The sequence below is a fragment of the Trichechus manatus genome, unplaced genomic scaffold (genome assembly GCF_000243295.1).
Source record: "Trichechus manatus latirostris isolate Lorelei unplaced genomic scaffold, TriManLat1.0 scaffold00035, whole genome shotgun sequence".
Classification (NCBI taxonomy): domain Eukaryota; kingdom Metazoa; phylum Chordata; class Mammalia; order Sirenia; family Trichechidae; genus Trichechus; species Trichechus manatus.
In genome coordinates this window covers 14,500,701-14,521,960 of record NW_004443971.1, presented here as the reverse complement: position 1 = coordinate 14,521,960, position 21,260 = coordinate 14,500,701, and the positions used below count along the sequence as shown (strand labels likewise).

Below are 21,260 nucleotides of genomic sequence, written 5' to 3'. Positions count from 1 at the left end.
GAGTCGGCTCCCATAGTCAGCACTCTCCCTGCCTCCCGGTACACCCCATACCTCTGGCCTTTGAAACCAATAGGACAAACCTCCCTGGGGGTCAATTAGGGTTAGTTTGCCCCCACTTCCAGTTGGCACTGAGGACTGCTGACTGAGGCTGCTGTGTGTTAGGAAGCAGGAGTCTGCAGTAGAGGATGCACTCACAGCCAACAATCTACTGGGGGGACTCTGACAACAACAAGGCAGAATTCCATGGGGATCTGACCAAAGCGTGACACCCCCTCCCCTACATGGTAATTGTTGGTTGCCAGGCTGTTGCAAACTGCTACAAAAGACCCCTTGCAGTGGAGTCTGCTCCCATATTGAGCACTATACCTGCTTCCCTGTGTACCCCATAGCTCATGCCTCTGAAACCAACAGGATAGACCTCCCTGGGGATCAGTTTGGATCTGTCTGCTCCCCGTTACAGTCAGTACTGAGGACTGCTGACTTAGGCAGCTGTGTGCTAGGAACCAGGAATCTTGAGTGGAGGCTACACCCACAGCCAACATACTACAGGGCTGGCTCTGATATCAACAAGACAGACCTCTCTGGGGGTCCGTTCGGAGTGTGACTACCCCTTCTCCAACCAGTAACTGTCAGCTGCTGTACTGATAAGAACTACAGAAAGTTCCCTACAGTGGAGTCAAGAAGTGGGTCACCTAAGTGGAGACTGCTCCCCCAACCACCACAGGGCCACTGGGGCTCTGAAACGAATGAAACAGATCTCTCAGAGGTCCTTCTGGGGAGTGCCAGCTTCTCCTCCTCCTGAAACAGAAGAAAATCTGCCTGTGCTTCCCTGAACGCCAGTTCAGCTATAAGCAGTCTCCACAGAGTAGGGAAGGAAACCTCAGGCAAAACCAGAGGGCAATACCCAGCCCCAACTTACTGAGTGTGGATTTTCTGACTGAAAACGTGATTGCAGAAACAGAAGGGAAGGCAGTAGTAAGCAGACAGACGGGACTGTGCCTCCTGGTGGACAGATTGATTAGTACACAATATCTCGCCTGAGTGGCGGTGCCCATTGGTGGCGGACAGACTGACCACAGTGTGTTGTCTGGCGTGTTTGGGAGAGATTGAAAGTTGAAAAACGAGATCTGGAACTTTCAAATTCCAACTAAACCAGGGAGGGAAAAGGAGTTATCACAGAGAGGGAGAGGGAATGGTAAGCAAAGGCTAAAGGCTCTGCCCACCTAAGAGTTTCTTGCAGAAAATAGTGTGGATAAAAACACCAAATACTGGGGGAAAATGAGAAAATTAACACCCTCGAAAATTCCAGTGCCCCAACAAAAAAATCACAACACACACAAAGAACAGAGAAACAATGGCCCATCTAAGTGAACATGACAAAGGGAGTGAAAGTACATCTAGGGATGACCAAATAATGAAAAAAATGGAAGAATATAATACAACAACATTAAATATAATTAAAGAACTAAGGGAAAACATAGACAAAGAGTTAAAAGAAATAAGGAAAACCATGCAGGAACAAAATGCGGATCTAAAAAAAAGAGATTGCAACTGAAAGCGACAATAACTGAAATGAGAAGCACAATAGAAGGACTTAACCAGCAGAAGAAAGAACAGCAAATTAGACGATCTGACAATTAAAATTACAGACACTGAAGAGCAACAAGAATGGAGGATCAAGAAGGCTGAACACAATTTAATGGAATTATGGGACAACAAGAGACCTAATATACATATCTTGGGACTTCCAAAAGGAGATGAGAGAGAGAAAGGGACAGAAGGAATATTTAAAGAAATAATGACAGAAAATGTCCCCAGTCTAACAAAAGGCATGAATCTACAACTCCAAGAAACTCAAAGAACCCCAAGCAGGATAAACCCAAAGAGATCTACACCAAGACACATCATAGTTAGGCTCTCAAAAATTAAAGATAAAGAGAGAATTCTGAAAGCAGTGAGAGGGAAGCAAACAGTCACATACAAAGGATCTCCAATAAGATTAAATGCCAGTTTTTCCTCAGAAACATTGGAGGCCAAAAGGCAATGGAATGATATATTTAAAGTGCTGAAAGAAAAAGAAAAAAAACTGCCAACTATCCTTCAAGAGTGAGGGTGAAATTAAAACATTCCCAGACAAACAGAAACTGAGAGAACTCATCCCTCAGATCAGCCCTATAAAAAATACTAATGGGAGTTCTTTAGATGGAAGGGAGAAGACCCTAGAAAGTAATTCGAAGCTGTACATAAAAAGAAAGATTCCTAATAAAGGGAAGTACATGGACAAGTATAAGGGCTAGTAATAAGGTATTCATGCTTGATAATACTAAATGTTTTGTCCTTCATGTTTTTTAATAACAGATACATAAGAGGCAAGAATAAAATTTTGTTGGAGGGCGCATGAAGTGTTAAGATGCAATCAGTGATAACAACAACAAAAAAGGGGAGGGAGAGGAACTGTATAGATATAGAATTTCTTGTATGTTACTAAAGTTAAGTTGGTACCAACTTACCCTAGAATGTTATAAATCAAAAAAACCCTGTTGCCATTGAGTTGATTTTGACTCATAGAGACCTTATAGGACAGACAGAACTGCCCCATAGGGTTTCCAAGGAGCAGCTGGTAGATTCAAACTGACAGCCTTTTGCTCAGCAGCCAGGCTCTTAACCACTATGCTACCAAGGCTCTTAGTATGTTATACATACAAGCTCTTAAATGTAATATTCATGGTAACCACTAAGAAAATATATTTAAAAAAAATACACAAAAGGAAAGGAGAACGGAACCAAAAAGACTCACTACAATAAACCAGCAAAACACAAAAGCAAGCAGTACTAAAGGACAAAGACAAAGAAGGCTTAAGACATGCAAAAAAATAAATAAGAAAATGGCAGAAGTTAGTCACTTCTTACCAGTAGTTACAGTGAATGTAAATGGACTAAATGCTCCAATCAAAAGGCAGACAGTGGCAGAATGGATAAAAAAACATGATCCAACTATATGCTGTTTCAAGAGACAGACCTTAAACTCAAGGACACAAATAGGTTGAAAGTGAAAGGATGGAAACAAGTATTCCATGCAAATAATAACTACAAGAGAGCTGAGGTGGCAATCTTAATATCAGACAAAGTAGACTTTAAGACAAATTCTTTCAGAAGAGATAGGGATGGACATTATATAGTGATAAAAGGGTCAATTAATCAAGAATATTTAACAATCATAAACATATGTACACAACTTCAGGGCACCTAAATATATAAAGCAAACACTGACAGAATTGAAGGGAGAAACAGATAGTACTACAGTAATAGCTGGAGACTTCAATACACCACTTTCAATATTGGACAGAAAATCTAGAAAGAAGATCAACAAGGAAACAGAGGACCTGAATGACACTGTAAACCAACTAGACTTAACAGACATATATAGAACACTCCACCCCAAAACAGCACAATATACATCCTACTCTACTGCACATGGCTCATTCTCCAGGATAGACCACATTTTAGGTCACAAAGGAAGTCTTGATAAATTTAAAAAGACTGAAATCATACAAAGTATTTTCTCTGACTACAACAGAGTAAAGCTAGAAATCAATAACAGAAAAAATCCTGGAAAATACACAAACGTATGGAAATTAAACAACACACTATTAAACTACCAATGGGTCAAGAAAGGAATTAAAAGAGAAATCACAAATTTCTTAGAGTCAAATGAAAAATGAAAGCAGAACATACCGAAACTCAATAGGATGCAGCAAAGGTAGTACTCGGAAACTTTTAGCAATAAACGCCTACAGAAAATAAAAAAGATCTCCAATTAACAGCCTAACTCAACAACTCCAGGAACTAGAAAGAGAAGAGCAAACTAAGCCTAAACCTACCAGAAGAACAGAAATAACAAAGATCAGGGAAGAAATAAATAAAATGAAAAACAGAGAAACAATAGAGAGAATCAATAAAGCCAGAAATTGGTTCTTTGAAAAGATCAATAAAACTGACAAACCTTTAGCTAGACTGACAAAGAAAAGACAAGAATCAAATAACCAAAATAAAAAATGAAAGAGGGACATTACAACTGACCCTATAGAAATAAAGAGAATTATGGCAGAATATTTTGAACAACTGTATGGCAACAAACTGGATAACCTAGATGAAATGGACAAATTATTAGAAGCACAGAACCTACCCAGACTGACTCAAGAGGAAATAGAAAGTCTCAACAGACTCATAACAAGTGAAGAGATCAAATCAGTGATCAAAAACCTCCCGACCCAAAAAAAAAGTCCTGGACAAGATGGCTTCACTGGGGAATTCTACCAAATATTTAGAGAAGAATTGGCACGAATACTATTTAAAATCTTCTAAAAGATAGAGAAGGACGGAATACCCTGTAATTCATTCTATGAAGCAAACATAACCCTGATAGGCAAAAAACACAAAGACACCACAAGAAAAGAAAACTGCAGGCCAATAGCTCTTATGAATATAGATGTAAAAATCTTCAACAAAATACTATTGAACACAATCCAATAGCATATTAAAAGAGTCATACACCATGACCAAGTGGGATTTATTCCAGGAATGCAAGGATGGTTCAACATTAGAAAATCAACCAACATAGTACACCACATCAATAGAACAAAGGAAAAGAACCACGTGATCATCTCTATGGATGCAGAAAGAGCATTTAACAAAATCCAACAACTTTCTTGATGAAAACCCTGAAGAAGATTGGAATAGACGGGAAATTCCTCACTATGATTCAAGGCATACATGAAAAGCCAGCAGCCAATGTTATACTTAATGGAGAAAGACTGAGACCTTTCCCCTTCAATTTGGGAACAAACAAGGGTGCCCACTCTCACCAAAGTCCTAGCCAAAAGACAGGAAAAAGAAATAAAAAGTATCCAGATTGGAAAAGAAGTAAAGTTATCTCTATTCGCAGATGATAGGATCCTATATGTAGAAAATCCCAAAGAGTCCACAAGAAAATTTCTAGAGCTGATAGAGGAATTTAGCAAAGTTGCAGGGTATAAGGTCAACAAAAATCAGTTGAGTTTCTATACACCAGCAATGAGATATATGAAAGGGAAATTAGGGAAACAATTACATTTACAATAGCATCTAAGAGAATAAAATACCTAGGAATAAATCTAACCAGGGACATAAAGGACTTACACAACGAAAACTGTAAAACACTGCTGAAAGAGATTAAAGAATTAAATAAATGGAAAGATGTTCCATGTTCCTGGATTGGAATACTTAATATGTTAAGATATCAGTACTACCCAAAGCTATCTATAGATTCAATGCAATCCTGATCAAGATTCCAATGGCCTTCTTTACAGATATAGGAAAACCAATTCTCAACTGTATGTGGCATGGCAAGAGGCCTCAGATAGCTAAAAAAATGTTGAAAAAGAAGAACACAGTAGGAGGATTCACACTTCCTGATTCTTAAAACATACTATACAGCTACAGAGCCCTGGTGGCACAGTAGTTAAGAGCTCTGCTGCTAACCAAAAGGTTGGCAGTTCAAATCCCCTAGCCGCTCCTTGGAAACCCTATGGGGCAGTTCTCCTCTGGCCTATGGAGTTGCTATAAGTTGGAATCAACTCAACAGCAACAGGTTTGGTTTTTTTTAATAGAGCTACAGGGAGCCTTGGTGGCCCAGTGGTTAAGAGCTTGGCTGCTAACCAAAAGGTCAGCAGTTTGAATCCACCAGCTGCTCACTGGAAACCCGATGGGGCAGTTCTACTCTGTCCTATAGGGTCAGTATGAGTTGGAATGGACTCAACGGCAACAGGTTTGATTTTTGTTTTTTGGTTTTTTGTTTGTGTGTTTGTTTTATACAGCTATAGTAATCAAAACAGACTGGTACTGGTATAACAAGACACATAAGCCAATGGATAGAATTGAGAGTCCAGAAATAAACCCACATATCTATGGTCAGCTGATTTTTGACAAGGGTGCTAAGCCCATTGGATGGGGAAAGAAGAGCTTCTTCAATAAATGGTGCTGTGAAAATTGGATTTCCACATGCAGAAAAGTGAAACAGGATCCATGCCTCACACCATATACAAAAACAAATTCAAAATGGATTAAGGATTAAAATTAAATTCTTAGAAGTACAAGCAGAGGCAATGTTAGGCCTAGCTTTTAAAAATGGATTATCTACTATAATAACAAAAGCACAAGCAGCAAAAGACAAAATAAATAAACAGGACCGCATAAAAATTAAAAACTTAAGTTCATCAAAAGACTTTACCAAAAAAGTGAAAAGACAAGCTATCGACTGGGAGAATATCTTCAGAAACAATATATCCGACAAGAATCTAATAAACAAAATTTATATAAACTTTGACAGCTTAACAATAAAAAGACAAATAACCCAATCATAAAATAGGCAAAGGACTTAAATAGATATTTCACCAAATAGAACATTCAAATGGCGACCAAACACATGAAAAGATACTCAGTGTCATTAGCCATCAGAGAGATGCAAATCAAAACCACAATGAGATACCATTTCACTCCCACTAGTAAGGCTAAGATTTAAAAAAAGAAAATAACAAATGTTGGCAATGACGTGAGGAAATTGGAACCCTTAAACGTTGCTGATAGGAATGCAAAATGGTACAGCCATTGTAGAAAACAGTGTGGAGGTTCCTCAAAAAACTAAAAATAGAACTACCGTATGACCTAACAATTCCACTCCTAGATATATACCCCAGAGAGTTGAAAGCAGAGACTAAAATGGAGTCTTATACACCGATGTTCATTGCAGCACTATTCACAGTAGCCAAAAGGTGAAAACAACCTAAATGCCCATCAGCAGATGAACAGATGAACAAAATGTGGCACATACATACAATGGAATACTACTCAGCCAGTAGGAGAAATGAAGTCTTGATATATGCTACAATATAGATGCAGCTTGAAGACATTATGCTGAGCAAAATAAGCCATTCACAAAAGGACAAAAATGGTATGAACTCATTTATATAAAAAGACAAGAAAAGGCAAAAGTACAAAGACCAGAGTTTATTAGTAGTTACCGGGAGCAGGAGGGAGGGGGATAAAGGGAGTTAACGGTGATGGAAAAATTGCATTGATTAAGGATAGTGTTGCACAGCCGATTATTGTAATTGCTGTCAATAGGTTGTACACCTGCAAAACTTCTGTGATAGATACATTTACAACAATGACAAAAAAAAAAAAAAAAGAGTAGCTGAGGCTGCTTATGTATAACCAAACACCTCATGGGATTTGGTTCCTTGGTTTGGAGGTTTTATGGTTTCATGGGACATCTCAGTTAATTGGCCTAATAATGTGTTTACCGCTTCTGTTCTACCTCCTAGTTCATTGGGTAGTGCCTGAGGTCTTAAAAGCTTGCAAATGGCCATCCAGAGCACAACAATTGATCTCTATTCACCTGGAGCAAGAGAGGAAGAAGGAGAGTCAGTAATAGGAGGAGGATATGGAATGTGTGGCTAATTGCCTCCATGAACAACTGCCTCCTTTGCCATGAAGCCAGAAGAACTTGATGGTGCCCGCCTACCATTACTGAACATTTTGATCAAAGAATCCATGGAAGAATCCTGATCAAAAGGGGGAAAATGCAAAACAGAATTTCATATTCTCACGGACTCCACACTTTCTGGAGCCATGGAGGGTGGATAAACCCTTGAAACTATTGCCGTGAGATAATCTTTAAACCTTAAACCAAAACTATCCCCTGAAGTCATCTTAAAACCAAACAGTAGTTTAGCTTAACTAGTAAAAAAAGTTCTGCCTTGAGCATTATGCTCTTTTAAGACTTAATCTATATGGGATCAAATTGACAACAAAAAATTAGATACCAACCTTAGGGGGCAGTGAGTTTATATTAATGAGGGAGAAACAAGTCAGAAAAGGAGGGTGAGAATGGTCGCACAACTCAAAGGATGTAATCAGTGTTACTAAATGGTACATGTAGAAACTGTTGAATTTGTGTATGTTTTGCTGTGTGTATTCTCAACAACAATAAAAGAGTTTTTTTAAAAAAAGGTTATAGCCTTGGAAACCCTACAGGGCAGTTCTTCTCGGTACTATGGGGTTACTATGAGTCAGAATCAACTAGATGGCATTGGGTTTGGTTTTTTTGGATAGGGTCTGAGCCAAGTCTTTGGAGGAGCCAGGAGCAGGAAACAGAGTTTCAGTCTCTTTGCACCTCTGAATCACGCTTCTTCAAGTTCTCTACCCTGCCACTGGGACCGGCTTCTTCACCTCCATAGTAACTACTTCCTTTCTCTCTCTTTCTCTCCGTCTGTGCTCCCTTCTTCAGGCTGAAGAGAGGATGCAATCTGAGGTAGGGTGCAAAGCCTTTGTCTCTGCTTGTTAACACCACTGCACCCCCTTTTCCTTCCAAATCTTATACTTCTTCTGCCACCGTTAGTTTGTATTTCTCTTCCTTTCACAGCAAATCCGGAAGCTTCGTAGGGAACTGGAATCATCCCAAGAAAAAGTGGCCACCCTGACATCTCAGCTTTCTGCCAATGTAAGTGCCATAAAGCAAGGGAAGACCAGGCGGTTATTCTGGCCATGAATTAGATAAGTGCAGCCAAGGAAGGAACATTACCTGACAAAATACACCCTGGGCTTAGACTCCAAGGGAACAGGTCCCTTCACAGCTCTACAATAGAAGATTGGGGGATTGTCCTTCCCTGCGCCTCAATTTTTATAAAGAATCATTTTTGCCCCCACTCTAATAGGTATAGATGAGTTCATGTCTGCAGTGGTCTTTAAACTTTCTAGAGAGAAAGAATTATCATTGGTTCTGCCTTGATGTGAAAACAACCTTGCCATTGGCCATGGACAAAAATAGTTACATATTATAATTATAGGGCCCTTGGAGGCCTTTACCACTGACCTGGGGTGTGTTCATGTCTCTTTTTTACATTAGAATTCTAATGACCACGACACACCACTTGGAAACCCAACTCCCATTCTAGTCTCATTCTTCATTCAGAACTGCCTCTTCCTGGTAGTCTCCTCGGGAAGCTGGCAAAAACTATCTGAGCTTTAGGTTGGGAGCCAGAATTCTTTGTTTCTTCCCTCAGGCTGCCCTCAGTGCATCCGTTTAGAGTGAGTTATTTTATTTCTTTAAACCTTGGTTTTTCTCCTCTGTGAGATGGGGAGAAATGAAGCCACTTCCTCTAGGTAGGCTGTGGTCGTTTCTCCCCTGGGACTGAGTTGCAAACAGAGAACATAAGAGCCATTTTCCCCTAAAGCTGTAAACAACAGCTGAGCCGGATCTGCAGGAGCTTTCCAAGTGTTTGCACAAAAGTAACCATGCCTGCAGTTTCCGCAATCGTTCCTGGGTTTTTCTCTTCCCTTCCTCTCTGGGGAACCCAGCTGTCAGGCCTGGGGGCCATCCCTTGGAATCAGGTAGAAGATCTCCATCAGTATTTTACATATTTCTGATATATTTCAACAGAAGTCCCCTCACCACACTAGTTATCCTCTTTTCTTTTCCCCAATCCTCAGTTCATAAGTTGTACACTTACCAGTTTGTTTGAAGCTGATATCCAGCCCTTCTTCCCACTTTGGGGACCCAGAAGATTTGTACTATAAACAAGCATCATCTCTTCTCTCCCTTGTGCCCCACCCACCAAGGCCGGTGGCCTGGGTCACGTCCTGCATACCCCAGGAAATTCATGTCTGGGAGATGCTGGGGAGAGAGGCGCCACGGAGGCAGAGAACATTATTATGTCTGATTCATTTACACTGCAATCTGTCAACCGTCGTGCTGTCAAGGCTAGGATGGAGCCAAGAAAAGGAATTTAAAGGGTGATTTTTCTTAGAACAGGAAGTTCCTTTGGCTTAAGAGAGAATAAACTGAACACCCAGACATGGTGGGCTCTGATTCTTAAAGACAGTGTTTTGCCCAGGGTCAGAGCCCTCTTCCAAGCAGGAGACCCTGGTACGGTTCCACAGCCCTTCTCAGGATCCTGATTCCAGACCAAGCTTTTGTCGTGTTCCATGGAACTTAGCAGCTGCTGAAGCTGAGGGCACACCCTAGACAGGGAGGGGCCCCAGACCACTTTGTCCCTGTCAAATGCCAGCCTCTGTTACAGCACCCCTACTTAGCCCTGAGGTCTTAACGTACCCTACTATGAGGCTGGAGATTAGGGGGAGGTTCAGAGTAGGGAGAGTAAATGCAAGAGACAGAAGGGAAGAGAGCCCAACCCGAGTAAAGGGAATCCTGTCCATGAGGTGTGGCCAACACAGAGCAGCAGACGGGATTCATGAGGCCTCTTGTGAGTGGGAGATTTCCAGGGACTACAAGCAGTGTAAACTACAAATTTACACACACAGGCTGGGGGTGCAGAGATGTAAACAAGAAAAGACATGAGGTCAAGAAGATGGAAGTTCCCTGTATATAGGAGAAAGTAAACTGCTCAGGATCATGGCATGTATCTGTGAAGGAGCCCAGACCTTGACAGATAGATTTATAGTAAAAGTAGCATAGGAGGCTCAGATGGGGCCAAAGGATTGCCTACAGCCAAGATCAAATGAATGTAGGCTCCAGGCGTGTTTCAAGGGCAATGAGTGAAAACTAGAGTTGACTCAACAGGGAGAGAGAATTATTAGCAGACAGGAAGAAGTGAGAGTGTGTCACAGGGATCCTAGAGCTCTGTATGAAGGACCTGCCCCGAATATGTTCTTCACTTGCTAGGGTCACCAACTTGCTCAGATACCCGCCACTGATAGCTATTTCTCCATCCCTGAATATTCCCCTTTTGAGTCCCATGCCTCATCCTTTCACCTTTCCTATCCATCTTGCTGCCAGTTGGCCAGCTAGCATTCAAACCACGCAGGGAATCATATTTGCTCCAAGTGGCATTAGCCCCACTCAACACCTTTCCCCAGCCTGCCTCTTACAAGAGGGCCCCTTGGTATCCTTCCCTCCTTATGGAACAGACCTGACACCTAGTGGCAAAACTGTGGAATGCCCCTGAAGTTTCTTAAAGCTACTTCTCTACAGCCTGAAGAAGCAAGCAACAAGAGACAGCTCCAAAGGAAAAATGAGTTAAGAACGGAGGGCCACCCTAGGAGCAGAGATGGAAGAGATGTACCAGTTGAACAGTTTTTCCCGGGAGGTTACTTGGACCCATGGGGCTGGCCTGTTAGACAATAGAAGAGTTTAACCAAAATCATAGGAACAACCCCAGGTTTTATGGCTCTCCCCCAAAGCGTGCCATTCCACATATCACAGAGGGCAGAGGGACAGTCCCACCTCTGGTAGGTGATAGGTATGGGGTCTCAAGAGTCCAAGAGTCTCCAAAACCTACCCTACTCTGATGCTGTCTGTACTGTTTCATTATTCAAAACGCTGGCCCCTGCCAGAAAATTTCTTCAGGCTAGGAAGTTGTTTGATTCCACTTTGCCTGCACAGGGAAATCGATATTTAAAAATCACTAAGAAGTTTGTTGGCATTGATCCGCTCTGAGACACAGAACTCAGCTAATACTGCTTCCTGTGTCAGTCCTTTACGTTCCCCTAGCCTCACCCAACATAGGAACCTCTTTATCTGCTTGTTTCAGGCTAATCTAGTGGCTGCTTTTGAGCAGAGCCTGGTGAATATGACATCCCGCCTACGACACCTGGCAGAGACAGCAGAGGAGAAGGTGAGTGACCTGGGGAGGGGAGGAACTAATGCGATGATCAGATTCTCCTGAACAGATAGGCTAAGGCTAACCTCCTCTTCATTCCCACGAGTGCCAGTTTTTCCCTCCCTTTCTGTTGCCCTGAGTTCTTAACCTCTCCCTCAATATAATGTGAACATATTCCTTGTCCTGATTCCCCACCCTTCCCCATCAAGTCTAGTAGAATTCGGGTGCCTAGTCCATTGTCTGGCACACAGTAGGTGTTCCTAATCCCAACTAATCACACTATTTTCATCTCTCTCTTAGGACACCGAGCTGCTGGACTTGCGAGAAACCATCGACTTTCTGAAGAAAAAGAATTCTGAGGCCCAGGCAGTCATTCAGGGAGCCCTTAATGCCTCAGAAACCACACCCAAAGGTAGGGCATCCAGTTACTGATTGAGCGGGAAGAGGAACAGGGTGAGAGGAGGATTACTGCAGATTTTTATCTGAGTGCCTACAATATGCCAGGTCCCATATCAAATTTATAAGAGATGAGGGCTCTTTGATGCCCTTCAGTGGGATGCTCTGGACTGGTCAATGAGGATTGCTAGGGGCAAGACCTTGCTACCCCAAGGGATGAGGGGGTATAGAGGAAACTTGTCATCTCCATGGGCCCTTTAGGCCAGAGCCAGAGAGCTGCCAAAATTATCATTAAAGTAACACTTTACGTACCAGTAATATTTTCATTTAAGTGTGTTAAACACACATACATACAATTTTATGTGATCTTCACTGCAATTCTCTGAAGGGGAAGCAGTATATACTTCAAACGAGACAACCAAATATCACATAGGTTACATGGGGCTCAAATGACAGGTCATCCTTGGCATTTAACAATGCATTGTTAGAGAAAGCCAAGTTAAGTGGTAGTTGGATGTCACAAAAATCGGTGCTTTCTAACTCCAGTCAGACCGGCAGTGTAGCTTGGCAGTCCTCTTCCTCGTCCACAGTCAGTTTTCTTTTTCATTCCACAATCAGCTAGTCCCAGTTTTCATCACTTTTCTCAAGGCCCTCATCCCACCGCTAACTTGCCTCACTCTGAACATAAGACTTTGCCTCCTCCTTAATCAAGAAAATAAATATTTTCAAGTGATAACTCCATTGACTGTCACCATCCCATCAACCTATACTCATCCTGTCCTTTTTTATTTTTTTCCTATTTTGTTGGAAGGGGCTGTTCCTTCTGGCTAAGAGTGACCCTTATCTAATGCTTTAGGGTGCTCGCTCTAGCAGTCATACCCCCACACACTCTTTTCCACATCTTTACCTCTTATTTTCTAGTCCCTCCTTCCCTTCTGCTTATAAACCTGTCAAATGCTCTTCTGCCTTAAAGGGGAGAAAGGTAGATCAACCTTATGGCTCTGCTAACTACAACCTTACCTCTTTCTTTCCTCCACAGTCAAACTTACCATTCCACCTTCCTTTCACACTTAACCCACTATAGCTATGCTTGTCACCATCACCCTACTAAAACTGCTCTCACTGAAGTCACCAGATACTCCCATTTTGCCAAAATCCAACTTAGAGTTTTTAGTACTTATTTTACTGGACATAATAACACCTAACCAGAAGTTTGTTGTAAGGATTAAATACGAGAACACTTGTTAACATCCAGCCTGGTGCCAGGCATATACTAAGCTCTAAAAAATACCTCTCCTACACATACACTCACACACAGACACACACAGACACACACAGACACACAGACACACACACACACACACACACACACACACACACACACACACACACAGCCAGTCCCCCATGATTTCCAAGATTTGGCCTGTTAACATCTTCTTCCTTCATTAAATTCTTCCCCTAGCTTCTGAGCCATCCTTCTCATCTTGGTCTCTTCCTACTACTCTGACTACAGTACTTCATGGAACCCATTCCTTTTCTTCTATTTACTGCTCAAATACTGGTATTTCCCAGCTTTTTTTCTTATGACCTTATACACTTTCCCTGGCATTTACTACATTGATCCTATAGCTTCTATAACCCCCTTTTTTTTTTTTTTTGCAATATAATTCATGTACCATAAAATTCACACTTTTAAAGAGTGCAATTCCATGGTTTTTAGTATATTCACAAGGTTCTGCAACCATCACCACTATCTAATTCCAGAACATTTTCATCATCCCTAGAAGAAATCTCATACCAATTAGCAGTCACTCCTATCTTCCCTCCCCCAGCCCCTGATAATCATTAATCTCCATTCTGTCTTCATGGATTTGCCTGTTTTAGATATTTCATATAAATGTAATCATACAATATGTGACTGGCTTATTTCAATTAGCATTAATATTTTCAAGATTTATCCATGTTACAGCATGTATCAGTGCTTCATTTGTTTTTTTAATGGCTGAATAATATTCCATTGTGTAGACAATACCACATTTGTTTATCTGTTCCTCAGTTTATGGACATTTGGGTTGTTTCCACTTTTTGGCTGTTATGAGGAATACTGCTATAAACATTGATACACAAGTTTTTGTGTAAGCATATGTTTTCAGTTCTCTGGGGTATATACTTAGGAGTGGAATTGTTGGGTCATATAGTAATTCTGTGTTTATCTATGTTTTATGAACTGCCAAACTGTTTTCCAAAGCAGCGGCACCATTTTACATTCCTGCCAGCAATGGATGAGGATTCCAGTTTCTCTCCACATTCTTTCCAACACTTGTTGAAGAGACCTAACAAGTTATTGTCCTTTTTTTTTTTTTTTTTTTTAATTATAGCCATTTTAGTGGATGTGGGGTGATATCCCATTGTGGTTTTTGATCTGCATTTTCTTGATGGGTAAGGATGTTGAGCATCTTTTCATGTGCTTATTGGCCATCTGTGTATCTTTATGGAGAGAGTTCCTTATATATTATGGATACAGACCCTTATCAGATATATGATTTGTAAATATTTTCTCCTATTGTGTAGATTGTCTTTTCATTTTCTTGCTAGTGTCCTTTGAAGCACAAGTTTTTAATTTTGATGAAGTCCAGTGTATCTGTTTTTTTCCTTTGTCTGCTTGTGCTTTAGGTGTTCTTTCTAAGAAACCATAGCTTAATCCAAGGTCATGAAGTTTTACTCCTATATTTTCTTTTCAAAGTTTCTTAGTTTTAGCTCTTACATTTAGGTTTTTGGTCCATTTTGAGTTAATTTTTGCATATGGTTTGAGGTTGGGGTTCAGCTTCATTCTTTTGCATGTGGATATCCAGTTGTCACAGCAGTATTCGTTGAAAAGGCTGTTCTTTCCCACTGAGTTGTCTTGGCACCCTTGTCAGAAATCAGTTGGCCATAAATGATGGGTTTATTTCTGGACTCTTCACTGCTGTTCTGTTGATGTGTATGGCTATTCTTATGGCAGTACCACATGGTCTTAATTACTGTTGCTTTGTATGAATTTTGAAATTGGGAAGTAAGAGTCCTCCAACATTTTCTTCTTCAAGATTGTTTTGGCTATTTTTTGTCCCTTGTATTTCCATATGAATTTTATGATCAATTTGTCACTTTTTTGGAAAAAAGTCAGCTGGCATTTTAATAGGGATTGTACTGAATTTGTATATTAATTTTCAGGGTACTGCCATCTCTACAATATTAAGTCTTCCAGTCTATGAGCGTGGCAAGTCTTTCCATTTATTAAAGTCTTCTTTAATTTCCTCCAATGGTGTTTTGTAGTTTTCACTACACAAGTCCTACGCTTCTTTGGTTAAACTTATTCCTGTATATTTTATTCTTTTGGATGCTGTTGTAAATAGAATTGCGTTCTTAATTTCATTTTTGGATTGTTTATTGCTAACATATATATAAATACAATTGATTTTTAAAACTTTTTTATTGTTCATTAGGTGAAAGTTTATAAAGCAAATTAGTTTCCCATTCAATAGTTTGTACATAAAATGTTCCATGACGTTGGTTTCATTTTCCACAATGTGTCAGCACTCTTCCCATTTCCGGTCCTAGGTTCGCCATTTCCTTTCATCCTGATCTTCTACCCCTTCCTGCCTTCTCATCCTTGCTTTTGGGCAAATGTTGCCCTTTTGATCTCATATAATTGATTGTTCTAAGCAGCACATTCCTCTCGGGTGTTACGGTTTATTTTATGGGCCTGCCTATGGTTTGGAGCCCTGGTGGTACAGTGGTTAAGAGCCTGGCTGCTGACCAAAAGGTTAGCAGTTCAAATCTACCAGCTGCTCCTTGTAAAACCTATGGGGCAGTTATACTCTGTCCTATACGGTCGCTATGAGTCAGAATCGACTTGATGGCAGTAGGTTTGGTTTGTAATGGGTCTGTGGTTTGGCTGAAAGGTGGTCTCTCGGAATGGCTTCAGTTCTAGTTCAGAAGGGTGTCTTAGGGCCATAGTCTCAGGGGGTTCCTGCAGTCTCTTTCAGACCAGTGAGTCTAGTCTTTTTTGTGAATTCAATTTTTTATTCTACAGTTTTTCTCCCATTCTGTCGGGGATCCTCTGTTGTGATCCCAGACAGAGCAATCGGTAGTGGTAGCTGCGCACCATCTAGTTCTTCTGGTCTTGGGGTTGTGTAGGCTGTGGTTTTTGGGGTCCATTACTCCTTTGGACTAATTACTCCCTTGAGTCTTTGGTATTCTTCACTCTCCTTTGCTCTGGATGGTAAGAGACCAATAGTTGGCCGCTTGCAAGCTTCTAAGACCCCAGACGCTACTCACCAAAATAGGATGTAGAACTTTGTCTTTATGAACTATGTTGTGCCAGTTGACATAGATGTCCCCTGAGTCTATGGTCCTTCACCTTTGAGCCTAGGAACTTCAATCCCACCAGGTTTTTGGCTAAGTCTGCAATTGATTTTTTATATTAATCTTACATATTGCAATTTTGCTGAACTTATTCATTATTTTTAATAGTTTTTACATTGTCTTAATCTGTGTGTCTAACCAGATCACTCTCCTAAGTTCTAGACCTCTATTTCCAACTACTTTTGGACACTTCCACTTAGATACCCTCATAGGTATCTCAAACCCAACATATCCGAAGTTAGAACTCATCTCCTTTGCTCCCCTTATAAATATGTAGACCAACCCTGTCCCTTCTGCAGTTTTTCTCTTCTCAGTTAAAAGTATTATCATCTGCTCGGTCACTGAAGCCACTATCATGAGAACCATCCTTGACTCCTCTCTGTTTCAACCTATATAGTTAGTTCTACCTCCTCTGTAGTTCTCAATTACACTCTTCCTCTATATTGTCATTACCTAGGTTCAGGTTTTCATCATTCTCCTAGATTATTAAAATAATTCCTGACTGATCTTGCCTTGGTCCAGCCCTTCCTTCACACTGCCCTCAGAGTAATTAATCAAATCACTCAGGATCAGAATATCAGAAATTAATTCCAGTTTGAATATGGGCAAGATATTACATGATAAAAATTATTGCTAATTTTCTGCGCAGCTCCTGCCCAGAGGCGAAATGAGAAGGCAGAAAGGGATAGGAGCTGGTTGAATGGACATGGGAAATCTGGGATGGAAAGGAAGAGTGTGCTGTCACAGTATAGGGAGAGCAACTAGGGTCATATAACAATATGTGTATAAATTTTTGTTATGAGAAACTAACTTGAATTGTAAACTTCCACTTAAAGCACAATAAAAAAAATTATTGCTAATTTTCTTAGGTGTGATAATGATACTTGGGAGAATGTCCTTTTTCTTAGAAGGTGCATCCTGAAGTAGTTAGAGGTAAAGTGTCATGATGTCTACAACTTATTTTCCAATAATTCAAGAAAGTGTGTGTGGGGAGAGAGAGAGAGAGAAAACATATACAGCAAAATATTAATAATGATTGAATCTACGTGTAGGATGATTGGGTATCCATTGTACAATGTTTTAAGTTTTTCTGTGTGTGTGAAACATTTCAGAAAAACAAGTTGGAGGGAAAAAGAATACATTCAAACCCCTTTAGCATAGCATACCATCCTCTTCCTTATCTAAGAGATGCCTTTCTTTCCAGCCTCACCTTCCATTACTTCTCCTCTTGTACTCTGTATTCCAGCTATACTAATATAACAGCCAGCATTTATTGACCATTTGCTGTATGCTAGGTACTTTGCTAAGCCTTTTACATGTAACTAATTCATTTATTCCAGATACCTACCCCATAAGGTATATTTTATTGATGAAGAGAATAAGATCAGAGAAAGTAAGTAACTTGCTCAAACACAGCTCTGAGAAGTATGGATCTGGGATATTCAGCTATTTCTAGTTTCCCAAGTACACCTTGCTCTTCAGTGTCCCTATAGGTCATACATATTTATTGAATAAATGAATCCTGTCTTTTGCTGGGAGTTGTCATGTTACTCTCTATTCATGTTGCCCTAGGCTCAACTTGGTCAAGAGGATTTTCTAGGAGAAGTTTAAGAGTCTGGTACTTAAAGCAATGATGCCTAACTTTATTTTATTTTTAAATAGCTAATAAGTGTACATGGCACAAAAGATTTTCTAACTTTTTGAAGACTGATTCTATAACATATCCTTCACTCTTAAAAGTACTATATAACATATTTTACCTTAATTAACAGACTCATAACTAATTCGAACCCCCAAATAACTGATGGATAGGTGCACATATTTATTCTGCTACTCTTTACTTTGTTTTTAATTAAATAATTTTCAATTAAATTAATTTTTATTATAAAAGCAATACCTGCTCTGGGGGAAAATGTAAAATAGGAGTGGGCAAACTGCAGCCCATGAGCCAGATCTGTCCCACCAACAGTTATTGTAAATACAGTTTTATTGGAACATTGCCACATCCATTCATTACATAGTGTCTGTGGCTTCTTTCGCCCTACAACAGCGAATCGAATGGTTGCAACACAGATTGTATAGCCACAAAGCCTGAAATACTTACTATCTAACCAAAATAAATATCTAACCAATGACAAAGCTCCAAAATACATAAAACAAACCCTAACAGAAATGAAAAGAGAAATAGATAGTTCTACAATAATAGCAGACTTTAACGCACCACTTTCGACGGTGGACAGAACAACTACAAAGAAACTCAACAAAGATACAGAAGATCTAAATAACACAATCAACCAACTTGACCTCATATACATATACAGAGCATTCCACCCAAGAGCAGTGCAGTACACACTCTTCTCCGGTGCATCTGGATCATTCTCTAGAATAGACCATCTCTTAGGCCACAAAGCAAACCTCAATAAATTCAAAAACATCAAAATAATACAAAGCATCTTCTCAGATCACAACACTATAAAATTAGAAACCAATAACAGGAAGAATAAGGAAAGAAAAACAAGTACTTGGAAACTGAACAACGCCATGCTTAAAAACCACTAAAGAAGAAATTAAAAATGAATTTTAAAAAAATTCCCTAGACTCAAATGAGAATGAAAATACAACAAACCAAAACCTTTGGGACACAACAAAAACTGTGCTCAGAGGCTAATTTATAACAAACACACACATCAAAAAAGAAGAGAGGTATGGCCCCTGGACACCATTTTAGCTCAGTAATGAAGTCACTCCTGAGGTTCATCCTTCGGCCAAAGATTAGACAGGTCCATAAAATAAAACAAGACTAAATGGGCACACCAGCTTGGGCAAGAATGAGAAGGCAGAAGGGGACAGGAAAGCTGGTAAGGAGGAACCCAAGGTCGAGAAGGGGAGAGTGTTGACATGTTGTGGGGTTGGCAACCAATGTCACAAAACGATATGTGTATTAATTGTTTAATGAGAAACTAATTTACTCTGTAAACTTTCATCTAAAGTACAATTTAAAAAAAGAAGAAGAAAAGGCCAAAATCAATACCTTAATCCTACAACTCAGACAAATAGAAAAAGAAGCCCACAGCTGCCAGGAGAAAGGAAATAATAAAGATTAGAGCAGAAATAAATGAAACAGAGAAAAACAATTGAAACAATAAACAAGACTAAAAGCTGGTTCTTTGAAAGGGTGAATAAAATTAAAAACTACTGACCAAATTGACAAATGAAAAAAAAAGAAAAGATGCAAATAGCCCAAATAATAAAAAAACAAGATAGGTGACATCACAACAGAACCAACTGGAATAACAAGGATCATAACAGAATACTACAAAAAAAAATGATACTTTAACAAATTTGAAAACCTAGAGGAAATGGACAAATTCCTAGGAACACACTACCTACCTAAACTAACACAAACTGAAGTAGGAAATCTGAACAGACCGTAACAAAAGAAGAAATTGAAGAGGTCATTAAAAAAACTACCAACAAAAAAAAGCCCTGGCCTTGACGGTTTCACTGGAGAATTCTACTAAACATTCAGAGAAGAGTTGACACCAATACTACTCAAACTATTCCAGAAAAGGAAGGAATACTCCCAAATTCATTCTATGAAGCCAGCATAACCCTGATACCAAAGCCAAGCAAGAACACCACTAACTAAAAAAGAAAATTATAGACCAGTATCCCTCATGAACATTGACACAAAAATTCTCAACAAAATTTTACCCAATAGAATCCAACAGCATATTAAAAAAAAAAAAAAAAATCATGACCAAGTGGGAGTCATACCAGGTATGCAAAGATGGTTCAACTAGAAAATCAATCAACGTAATCCATCACATAAATATAACTAAGGAAAAGAATCACATGATGTCCTTAATTGATGCAGAAAAGGCATTTGATAAAGTCTAACACCCATTCCTGATAAAAACTCTAAGCAAAATAATAAAAGAGAATTTCCTCAACATGCACAAAACTAACAGCCAACATTATTCTCAATGGAGAAAGACTGAAAGCATTCCCCTTGAAAATGGGAACCAGACAAGGATGCCTTTTACCACCACTCTTATTCAACATCGTACTGGAAGTCCTAGCTAGAGCAGACAAGAAAGAGAAATAAAGGCTATCCAAATGGGTAAGGAAGAAGTAAAACTATCCCTATTCACAGATCCTATACATAGAAAATCCCAGAGAATCCACAAGAAAGCTACTGGAACTAATAGAAGGATTCAACAAAGTGCAGGGTACAAGATCAACATACAAAAATCAGTTAGATTCCTCTACACTAACAAAGAGAACTCCAAAAAGGAAATCAGGAAAACAATACCATTTACAATAGCCCCCCAAAAGATAAAATACTCTGGAATAAACCTAACTAGAGACATAAAAGACTTATACAAAGAAAACTACAAACCACTACTGCAGGAAACCAAAAGAGACCTTCTTAAATGGAAAAACATAGCATGCTCATGGATAGAAAGACTTAACATTGTGAAAATGTCAATACTACACAAAGCAATCTGTAGATATGATGCAGTCCAGATCCAAATTCCAACAACATTCTTTTGCAAATTCCCTAAACGTCTGTTTATCTGGAAATGCCCTAATTCGCCATCATATTTGAGAGACAGTTTTGCTGGATATATAATTCTTGGCTGGTAATTTTTTTCCTTCAAGGCTTTACATATGTCATCCCATTGCCTTCTTGCCTACGTGGTTTCTGCTGAGTAGTCCAAGCTTATTCTTATTGACTCTCCTTTGTAGATGACTTTTCGTTTATCCCTAGCTGCTCTTAAAATTCTCTCTTTATCTTTG

The 21,260-nt window shown here is 39.7% G+C and overlaps 1 protein-coding gene across 1 annotated transcript in view; it reads left to right on the top strand.

The window, feature by feature from the left end:
* NAV1 (neuron navigator 1) overlaps positions 1 to 21,260 on the top strand; it is a 57,747-nt gene that overhangs the window by 11,213 nt on the left and 25,274 nt on the right. Inside the window, exons 9-11 of the mRNA XM_023730346.1 lie at positions 8,462 to 8,539; positions 11,589 to 11,672; positions 11,958 to 12,069. Of these exons, the coding sequence (XP_023586114.1) occupies positions 8,462 to 8,539; positions 11,589 to 11,672; positions 11,958 to 12,069 (274 nt within the window). The remainder of the gene's footprint in view (positions 1 to 8,461; positions 8,540 to 11,588; positions 11,673 to 11,957; positions 12,070 to 21,260) is intronic.